Below are 11,023 nucleotides of genomic sequence, written 5' to 3'. Positions count from 1 at the left end.
TTTTGAAGTATTGCCTGGGTTTGAGACATACTATAGCTCAGAGAGACACAGAAAAATCTCAACAAGCTGTAAACACTGTCTTGGATTCTTGTGGTGAACTTGAAAGATTTACACACGTTTAAAAAATCTTTTAGCAGAAAAGTAACTATCTTTTGGTTTTATTTACCAAAAACCTGTTCTTTTTTTAATTAGTATAATCTAGTGCTCCACAGAAATTACCAAACCTTTCTTATAACAATAGTCCCTCCAAAGCCTTCCTGAATGAATTTCCCCCTCATCATTTTTTGAAGGACTTCATGAAATATCCCGTATCTCCTGGATAAGTTCTGTTATTATAGTGCCACACTACGTTTGACAGAATCTAAGTGCAGTTTAATTCTGGCCTTCTTATTCCTGTTATGTAACTGATTTTCTATTCTCCAGTGAAGGTCGAAAAATGAAATACTAAAAAGGCATCTTACATTTCTATCTCAAAACGCATTACTGAGATGAGGTTTAGGTATAGTGTTACTATAATTTTAATTCATTTAACAGAAACATTCTCTAAAAAGTCATCATTCAACTGACATCCACGTTGTTGAACATTGCAAAACTTCAATCACGAACAAAAATACAGTTAATACATCTCCGCTAATCACTCAGCATCGTTGTGTTGAACTAGTGCGGGCAAAATACTAGCCCAATTGGTCAAAGTATGTGTAATAAAGGTCACTTTCAGTTAACCGAACTGTCACACAATCTTTTTTATGAGATGGCGAGGTTGAGCCGTCTTTTCCGGAATAGTGCAGGTGTTGCCCTTTGTCATTCTAATATCCGAATTCTAAGGGGTTCTAGATTTCATTCTCTGTTGAATGCCTTACCTTACCTCATCATCTGACATGCATCAGCAGTTTTATTTGGCCTAATGTGGACAATTCTAGCCACTGTATTGTCGTCTGCGGTTTTAAGAAGTGTTAATCCACCGTGTTTGATTAAATATGACCTTAATATTTATTTTATTTAGCACTGGTTTTATTACAATTCCTCCGCCGCCGCAGATTTAACAATCTCACAACGGCAGTAATTGACAGTTTTAAAGCCCATAGGAACCTTTACTGTGAGTCGAAGCGGTCCGGGACTGATTATTTGTTGCACACATAATAAGAAAGGGAAACAATTTAACGTTTAAACAAAAAGCACTTGCTTTATTTAATCTTGGCGAAAGATTAGGAAAAAAAATGGAAATTTCGTTATAAGTCTTTTAGTGGAAATTGATGAATTGTTGTTTTAGCATTGTACTGTATCCATATCAGTCTTACGTCACAGCAATTTCGAATTGACCGTCCGCACTTCCCCGCTGGCATAGAAGCAAAAATAAAAACTGGCCTCCGTAGGAATATAAACTTTTACTGCAACCCTGCAATTCATTTTTTTCTGTACACTTTTTTTTTAAATCTCTCGGGACGAGGTTGTGGTAAGGATGGGTGTACCGAAATTTTACCGATGGATTTCGGAGAGATACCCTTGTTTAAGTGAAGTTGTTAAGGAACATCAGGTAAGAATATATAGGCCTTACGAGTTACACCATACAACCCTTCCTTCCGATTCTGATTTAATTGCATAGCTCTGTCTGTTTATTTTTTCTATAAAATAATTGAGCTTCAGTATTCGTTTCCATTTTCTGTTTAATTTAGATCGCATAAATGACTGTTGCATTAAGAAGCAATTGTTTTTTAAAGTTGTTTTATGAGCGGAACCCTCAGCAATTGAATACAGTAGATACAATAAATAAAAGACATTTTGGTTTTAGTATCTCTCTGACAACAGCAGTTTTACTTGATTTGTAAAAACATGCTCAATATGTAATTTTGTCCTGTTGCTGCGAACAGAATCAGTAATAATCTTCATAAGTTGCATTTGATATTCTTATCTCTTTCTCTCGTTACAGAGGTCGCCTTTTCTATGTATTTATTATTTTAGCTTCTATCCAGGGCGGCTAACACGTTGGTTTATTTTGCTTTGGTTAGTATTGTAAATTAGTTTTTATATTTAAAGCTTCATTTAAGAGTGCACTCTCATAGACTTTTCAGCTGAAACAGCGACATTGTTGCAGTTCACTTTGAGGCGCAGGCGACCGACTGCTTAATGCTGCTTTATTGCCCGGTAGAGGCTAAAGGCAGTCTGTTTCTGTCCTTGCTTCAGATTCCTGAATTTGACAACCTGTACTTGGACATGAATGGCATTATTCATCAGTGCTCCCACCCCAATGATGAAGACGTGCACTTCCGAATCTCAGAAGAGAAAATATTTGCCGACATTTTTCACTATCTGGAAGTGCTGTTTCGTATCATTAAGCCAAGAAAGGTCTTCTTCATGGCCGTGGATGGAGTGGCTCCTCGCGCAAAAATGAACCAGCAGCGCGGAAGGCGCTTTAGGTAACAACACAGTTTGTTTCGTGTACCACGGATTCAAAGCTAGTCTGGCTGGGAGGTTTATACTTTGTGGGCGGTGTTTTTATTTTTTTGTTTTATTTGAAGGTCAGCAAAAGAAGCTGAAGATAAAATTAAGAAGGCCCTAGAGAAAGGAGAAGTTCTTCCTACAGAGGCTAGATTTGACTCCAACTGCATTACTCCAGGTAGCTACTACACAGCTGGGGCTATGTTGACACCTCGCTAATCTTTTGCCTTGTTTTCTGACATGTTTGTACTCTACCCCTCAAATATCTTTTTCTCTTTTTTTTTCAGGAACAGAATTTATGGCCAGACTCCAGGAGCAGCTGGAGTATTTTGTGCATAACAAAATATCTACAGAAAAATCATGGCAGAGGGTGCGAGTTTACCTCTCCGGTCATGAGGTATATAAATTACATAGAAAAACAGAGTCATTCGATACATGATGTGATTTATGTTACGGTGTACTTCTGCAGTCTCGAGAGTTTTCCATGCTAGGTATTATGATCACAAATCTGCTATTTATTTACTGTATAGACCCCTGGAGAAGGAGAACACAAAATCATGGAATTCATTCGGTCAGAGAATGCCAGGCCAGACCATGACCCCAATACCAGGCACTGTCTTTATGGTTTGGATGCTGATCTGGTATGTATTTTTTAGTTTGAAAAATGCATGCATTTTCATTTGATTGTACATGACTTTTAATTATTGAAAGGTGTTGCCTTTAAAAAAATTGAACTATGGGATTGAACAACAGTTGTTATAAAAGTGCTTATTAAATAATTTTAGGATGATAATAAAACTATCACGAGTACCTTTAGTTGTCACTAAACTTCCCTCATTAACAGACTGACTGAGATTGTGATATAAGGTGTTCCCAAAATTTAAACCTTAGAGCTGTTATGAAATGTCAGAGCAAAATAATTATAAATGTTTCCAGTAGAATTAAAGTTACTTTTTCTTACCTGCTGGCTAAATATTTATACCATTTTCTTTTTCCTTCTTCCATGTAGATAATGCTTGGGTTGACAAGCCATGAAACTCACTTCTCTCTTTTGAGAGAAGAAGTTCGTTTTGGTGGTAAAAAGTCACAGAAAAGGCAAGTGCATATGTCAGTGCCATTTAATATTTGAATTTCATGTTGCTCCTTCTCTTTTTGACACTTATGCGTGTTTTGTTTTATACAGAATAAGTACTCCTGAAGAGACAACATTTCACTTGTTGCACTTGTCCCTGATGAGAGAGTACATTGACTATGAATTTTCAGAGCTACGGGTAAGTAATAATAAACTCATTAGGCAAAGCAGACTGCTATTTTCACCTTGGAAATATACGCAGTATATTATTTTAAAATATTGGTTGCTCGTTGTGATGCACTTCCATACCATATTTAGAAGAGCTTCATTTATTTTTTTTATTGGAAACTGGAATTGCAAAACTTTATTTAAGGATATCTTTGACAGTGGTCTTACCACTTTGTATTCTGGTCTCATAAGTATGGAGGGTAAACAAGGCAGGGTCGATATCCATCCATTTGGCCAGAATATTCCAAACCAGTTTACAATTATATTGATCAGTTATCCTTTTGATGAGACGTTAAACCAAAGTCCTGGCTACTTTAAATAAAATCCCATGGCACTGTTCACAGGGGTGAGTCGTTTACTCCAGTCTGGCCTACCTGAAGGCCTCCATTTAATTTAACTGGTGAAGTAATTTCTTAATTCCTCAACTGGTCTGGAATGTAGTGATGCTGCCTTGCATCAGAGAGGTAGATGGTGCACATCTGTGGTGCGTGAAGTGTATCACCTTATAATGTGTAAAATGCTTTGGGATCCTTTGGGGGGTGAAAAGGCAAGTATTTTTCCAAGTCCTTTACACTGCTGATATATCAGCTACGTCAGTACCTTTCATGTCCTATGGCATGTGAATTTACTGTTAGTATCCTCCTCTTGGAACAGGGGTTAGGAATAGGAAAATGACAGATGTGGTTGCAGACCCAACTGTATCAGACTGTTAAAGAGAGACGTTTTCATTGTCTCTTGCGTGCTGTCACTGTTCTCATATGCTGTTATCCCTTTTCAGTTTTAGAATATTTCAGCTGAGCATTATGTTTTTTAAATGTGTGTCTGTGGTAGCCATTGTAAAATATTTTCTAATATAAGATAGATGGTGTCACAGGTTCCAGTCTGGAGCCTTGTAATTCCTTTGGGAAATTAAAGAAATACGTGGCTTTACTTTAGAAAAAAACAGTGGCCTGCACGAGTCACAGGCTTTGAGACCACAGTTAGTTATAAAATCTGAATAAAGTTGTAAACTGTTGCAGTGCTTTCTCTTATGCATATCTGCATTAATGGTATGATTGTGAAAAACTATTCTTAGTTCATCGTTAAGTTTAAACTGGTGAAAAACAGGTCTTATTCATTGTGTGTATCTGTGTGAAGTTTTTGAATGTGACAAACTACATAAGAACATGGAATTAAATGTTATAAATGTTCTTAAATACCAAAGTATCTGATGCAATTTATTGTGGCAACCTTTGAAGTTTTGTGCTACTGTACCTTCTTTTATTTATAAATTCTTCAGACCTCCTTTAATATTGGTTTATGCACTCTTTTGCAGGACAAAATATCTTTTGAGTACAACCTTGAGCGGATAATTGATGACTGGATATTGATGGGTTTCTTGGTGGGCAATGATTTTATACCTCATCTACCTCACTTGCACATCAATCACGATGCACTGCCTCTGCTCTATAGAACCTACATTAGTGTTTTGCCAAAACTAGGAGGTAAGCATATATGAACGACCAGATGTAATCGAAAGTCTTTCTAACCCAATTTGCTGAAGCAGATTGTCATAGAATAAAGCATTAGGTTCACTTATTCTGTAAGCAGACAATTTCATTTTTGCATGCTGATGTTTCATTACTTGATAATGACTGAAGTTACTGAGTCTACTATGAAATTTGTTTTGCATTATTTTAAAGTTGGCTGCGTATCTTCTGTGTCCCTTGCACAGTCTGTTCTTTTCAGCTTTCAACAGGGCCTTAACAACCTTGAAAAAATACCCTTGATAACTGAATCAAAACAAATGGACTATTTTGTTACTATTTCGATAATATTGATCCATTTGCCTCATGAACAGTATGTGTGTTGAAACAGTATTTTATTTTACTTATAGCTGAAAACAAAGGAATGTTTTTGTCAGGTTATTTGACTTTTTTGTTTCTCATCAGGCTACATTAATGAAAATGGAAACCTAAACCTTGCCAACTTTGAGAAGTACCTTGAAAAGCTATCTGAGGTAAAACATCATTTAATTTGAGATAAAGCTATCCACTAAATTATTTTGTGCCATGAACATTATTATCAAAATGTTCTTGAAGTGAAACTCTCAAATTAAGGGGGGAAAATGACCATTGAAAATGAATCTTGAGTGTTTTACGAGTTTTATTTGCATATATTGATAACTGCATTAGGAAATATCTGTGTAAACCAATGTAAAAAATAAATGTATAGTTTTCTTGAAAACATTGTGTGTTCTAGGCTTTTTTGTGAGCAAGGAGGAGTGTAGCCAAATCTTTTTGAAAACGCACTTTAGATTGGAATCGGATATTTTTGGGGTAGTACTGCTGAGTGGGTTAGGATGCTTAGCCTGGTAAGCTACTGTATTAACAACCAACAGAGCAAGTTTAAATTGATTTCTCCTGTAACCTTATGTTCTTCTTATCCTATAATCAGTTTGACCGTGAACATTTCAGTGAGGTTTTTGTGGATCTGAAGTGGTTTGAGAGCAAGGTGGGGAATAAGTACCTAAACGAGGCAGCAGGTATAGCCGCAGAAGAAGCCAAGAGTCGTGAAGGAAAGAGGAACAAGGTAGGAGAATATTGCTAATTCAACTGCGGTTATCCTATATGTTAATTTTCCCATTTAAGCCTGGCCCTGATGTGCACTGTTTCTGTGACTGACCCACAGTGTATTAACAAGAACAAACCTTTATCAAGGAATTACATCACGACTGTGACTAGGATGCCCAGAGTGGCAATTCCCAGTTGGATTAGTGCTGTCAGGAGTCTTTCTGAGTTCCCTGTGACCTCTGTGATGTCCCTCACTTTCATGAGGGGACGTGCCTCTCCTCCAACCAGAGTTGGGCCTCCTGATCTTGTAGTGTATCATTGGCTCAATATCTGCTCTTGCCAGAGGGGCCTGCTCGCAGTGCCTTATTCTTCCCTTTGGGCACAAGGAATGAGGTAGTGAATCGAGACACACTTGGCAATTCCAAATTGGGTTGGTACATAGAACCACATTATACCAAGAACATAGCAGTGTAGTCCCATTTTTAACTCTTGACTACTTTGACAGTTGAGTTTGATTTCTGAAAAACTACTACATACCAGTGGATCTCTCTTCTTTGATGTTTTAATTTTGGTCCCATTACTTTATATTAAAGTACTTTTTTCTTTAATAGAAAGATGTCTGGTTATGCAGTTAACATTATTGGTGAGAAAACCTAGACATTCCTAGTTTATATTGCTTTTTATATTGCTATAATCCGAGTTTTCTGAGAATAGAATGAAAGAATATGATAAATCGTGACCATGTATATAAACAGTTGTAAATAAATATATACAAATATAAAAGTTGAAGGTTTTAAATGTTACCTGCATTTTTCAGGGTGCTAGTTTGTGTATTGCAATCATCACTGACTATATGCTCACAAGTTCTTGTATTATACGTGTTAAGATGCTGGAGGACTCCCTATGTTTAGCTGCTCTGGATGAGAATAAAGACACTGAAGGGCTCCCTACCAAAGGTAAATCCCTGTGACAAGGCACATAATCAAATTACACTTTGTGCCTAAAATAAATAAACATCTTTTAGCATGTTCTCCTGTTGCATTAACCTTAGATTGCGTTGAAGAGGAAGGTGAAGATGATGACATGTTTGAGACAGAATTCAGACAGTACAAAAGAACGTATTACATGACCAAAATGGGAGTGGAAGTAGTATCGGAGTAAGTCATGTTTGCTTTGTGCTACAATGATTGCTTTGTGAGGGAGCTCATGCTTAAATAACATAATTTATAGTAATTTAAGAGCTAATTTCTGGAAAAGATTTACAGCTATATGTCACTGCATTCTTAATTGGAGCTGCTTTTGTTTTTGAAAAATTAAAGTCATTTGAGGGTCATGTGTAGAAACAAGATGTGAGCAGCTGTTACCACTGTTTTTCTTTCCTAGTGAATTCCTGGCTGGTCAGGCAGAGTGTTATGTCAGAGCAATACAATGGATCTTGCACTACTATTACCATGGAGTTCAGTCTTGGAGTTGGTAAGGCTTCAGTAATCATGTAAACTTCTCAGCATTATATTTTTATAAATTTTTAAGATTATAAATCAGTGTGGTCTTCTCGATGAGAGCTTCATCCTTTCAGCAGATGCCTGAGTAATACGTCCTATGCAAAAGAACAAGGATACAAATGAAAGCTTTTATTGAGGGGTCTTTATTGCAATTTGAATTTTTTAAAAACACAAAGTGAATCTTCAGAACAATGAGGAAATTACCTAAATAGTAATTAGATTAGATTTAATTAAAGTATATGCATATTTGTTAATACAGAGGTTTTCAATTTCTCATTGTTTTGGATGTAGATATCACCAGAGAAGGTGCAGTGCAATTGCTGAATAGTGTGTGTACTTAGCCAGAGGCTGTTGGAGGCAGGGCATCACTCAAGCTCATAGGCAGTCGATTGGCTGATGAGGAAGACGCTGAAAATGAATTTGAGTTTCGCTGGCAGTTTGTGAGACATATTGTTGTTTGGACACTTCTGAAGTCAGAATTGTGGAGCACGTGTTTTTCCTTTAGAGTGCCAAGGGAAACGGGTTGGTACATGCACCAATTTATTTAAACTTGAATTAGTAAAGGACGTCTGCTTTTAGCAGGCATTAATGACTGATTAGTTTCTAATAAACCATGTTGCACTTCATTTTTGCATACCAGAGTCTTACTTCTGTCTCCTCCTTATTTTAGGTACTATCCTTACCACTATGCTCCTTTCCTGTCTGATATCCGTAACATCAGCAAATTGGAGATGCGGTTTGAGATGGGAAAGCCTTTTATGCCATTTGAACAGCTGCTCGCTGTCCTTCCAGCTGCCAGTAAAGACCTGCTGCCAGAGTGCTACCGGGTTTGTGATTTTTTTACTTGGACTGCAGGTGTAACTTGGTGCAATTCCACAGATGTGTTCTTAATACTGTAAAAATACATATTTGTGAATGATGTATACAATTTTTTTTTCTTCTCTCTTGTAGCATTTAATGACATCAGAAGGATCTGCGATTATAGAATATTATCCACTTGATTTCAAAACTGACCTGAATGGTAAACAACAAGAATGGGAGGCCGTTGTTCTGATTCCATTCATCGATGAGGTAAACGTATTCCTAAATAAGGGTTTACTTAAGGGAAAAAAACACATTGCATCGCAGAACACGTTTATTACTAAGCATACAGCTGTCAGTTTTAATTAAAAATGCATCTCTAGCCTCAGTGGAGTCTCAAGGCTCTCATTATCTTTAGGCTTCATATTGCCCAGGTGAGCTTTTGTATTTTGGAAATGGTTGTAATTTGGTACCAGGCCAGGTCTGTTGGGTGGGCGATTCATCAGATTAAAATTGTATTTGTAAATCCTTGAGCAACATGGGCCCCAGGTGCATGGTCATAAGATGGTGTATCCCCATCTAGAAGTTTGGTGGCATGTACTGAATCACCAGCACTCATTTTGAATATGAAAAACAATCTTAGATTTTTAGAGTCCAGTGGGTGATGGGACTAGCATGAGCATTATTTTGGTGTCATGCACATGGCAGTGAATTTACTGCCTCACACTTGAGGAAGGAAACACTTGAGTAAATGAGGGGTACAAAGTATATCGAAAGCAGGTGCTTCCATCCAGTTGTGGTTTGTGAGTTTATTAAGCAACATCCCATTATGCTTAGATCATGTATAAAAATTCTGGGCAGGCCCAATTGCCCATCATTTTGGCTATCATGGCTAGAAGAAAATATCTCAGTGACTTTGAGAGAGGAGTGGTTGTTGCGGGACATTTGGCAGGAGCTTCAGTGACAAAGCTCAACTTGCTGATGTTTCATGAGGAACGGCAGCTAAGGTGATGTTGGCATGGAGGTCCGAGGGAAAGACATCATTAAGTATGGTTAGCTGTGGCCAAAAGTGCATAATCCTTGACCGTGATGCCTCTGCATTGGTTCGAGATGCAAGTCAAAACAGATGAGTAAGTCTGAATCATTTGCCTGCAAATGTCAATCTAAGGCATGAACAGGGAGTTGCATCAAGTACAGTCTGTCGAGAACTTCCCAGAGAGGTACAGTGGTGCTAGAAAGTTTGTAAACCCTTTGGAAAACAAATAGGTAACGAGAACCCAATAAAACAAAAACACACAAAAGGATATACTTTTTCATTCATTTATTGATCAAAATGATCCAACTTTAAATGTCTTTTTTGATGGAAAAATTATGTGAACCTATGCTTACAGTAACTGGTGTGCCCCCCTTGAGCAGCAGTGACTTCAACCAAACGTTTACGGTAACTGTTGATCAGTCCTGCACATCGGCTTGGAGGAATTTTGGCCCATTCCTCCTTACAGAACTGCTTTGACTCGGTGATGTTGATGGGCTATCTTGCATGAACTCCCTGCTTCAGGTCCTGCCACAATATTTCTATTGGATTAAGGTCTGGGCTTTGACTTGGCCATTCCAAAACGCAAAATTTCTTCTGCTTCAACCATTCTTTGGTAGCCTGACTTGTGTGTTTAGGGCCATTGTCTTGCTGCAAGACCCACCTTCTGTTGAGCTTCAGTTCACGGACGGATACTCTGACATTCTCCTCTAGAATTTGCTGGTACAATCCAGAATTCATAGTTCCGTCAATGATGGCAAGCCGTCCTGGTCCCGTGGTTGCAAAACAGCCCCAAATCATGATACTGCCACCACCGTGTTTCACAGCTGGGGTGAGGTTCTTATGTTGGAATGCAGTGTTTGGTTTTCGCCAAACATAACGTTTCTTATTTAAGCCAGAAAGTTCTATTTTCGATTAATCCGTCCACAGAACATTCTTCCAGTAGTCTTCTGGCTTATCCAAGTGGTCTTTAACAAACTTTAAACGGGCAGCAATGTTCTTCTTGGAGAGTAGTGGCTTCCTCCTTGCTATCCTCCCATGCACACTATTCTTGTTCAATGTTTGCCTGACAGTGGACTCATGAACCCTGACATTAGTCAGTGTAAGAGAGGCCTGCAGGTCCTTAGACATTACCCTGGTGTTCTTTGTGATCTCCCGGAATATTATATGCCTTGCTCTTGGAGTGATTTTGTTGGAAGACCACTCCTGGCGAGTAACAATGGTATATAATTTTCTTCATTTGTAAACTGTCTGCCTGACAGTGGATTGGTGAAGCCCAAAGTCTTTTTGTAACCTTTTCCAGCCTGATGAGCATAGACAACTCTTTTTCAGACAACTCCTTTGATTGAGGCATGGCATGAGTTCACAAACCTGTGTGGTGAAGACCAGACTTTGGTAG

The 11,023-nt window shown here is 38.0% G+C and overlaps 1 protein-coding gene across 4 annotated transcripts in view; it reads left to right on the top strand.

Moving 5' to 3' along the window:
- Positions 1-1,321: 1,321 nt before the first annotated feature.
- Positions 1,322-11,023, top strand: part of xrn1 (5'-3' exoribonuclease 1) — a 30,023-nt gene continuing 20,321 nt past the window's right edge. For 3 of the 4 annotated variants that reach the window (XM_088914293.1, XM_088914290.1, XM_088914292.1), the window contains exons 1-15: positions 1,322-1,534; positions 2,182-2,414; positions 2,517-2,614; positions 2,724-2,833; positions 2,967-3,077; positions 3,446-3,531; positions 3,620-3,707; positions 5,052-5,220; positions 5,668-5,735; positions 6,173-6,307; positions 7,175-7,244; positions 7,313-7,445; positions 7,672-7,761; positions 8,461-8,617; positions 8,742-8,861. In XM_088914293.1, coding sequence (XP_088770419.1) covers positions 1,460-1,534; positions 2,182-2,414; positions 2,517-2,614; positions 2,724-2,833; positions 2,967-3,077; positions 3,446-3,531; positions 3,620-3,707; positions 5,052-5,220; positions 5,668-5,735; positions 6,173-6,307; positions 7,175-7,244; positions 7,313-7,445; positions 7,672-7,761; positions 8,461-8,617; positions 8,742-8,861 — 1,743 coding nt within the window. In that variant the 5' untranslated portion in view covers positions 1,322-1,459. The remainder of the gene's footprint in view (positions 1,535-2,181; positions 2,415-2,516; positions 2,615-2,723; positions 2,834-2,966; positions 3,078-3,445; positions 3,532-3,619; positions 3,708-5,051; positions 5,221-5,667; positions 5,736-6,172; positions 6,308-7,174; positions 7,245-7,312; positions 7,446-7,671; positions 7,762-8,460; positions 8,618-8,741; positions 8,862-11,023) is intronic. The other variant, XM_088914291.1, reaches the window with a different exon arrangement.

The sequence above is a fragment of the Atractosteus spatula genome, chromosome 4 (assembly GCF_055471065.1).
Source record: "Atractosteus spatula isolate fAtrSpa1 chromosome 4, fAtrSpa1.hap1, whole genome shotgun sequence".
NCBI lineage: Eukaryota > Metazoa > Chordata > Actinopteri > Semionotiformes > Lepisosteidae > Atractosteus > Atractosteus spatula.
The sequence above is the reverse complement of the archived record's forward strand: the minus strand, read 5'-3'. Positions and strand labels throughout refer to the sequence as shown.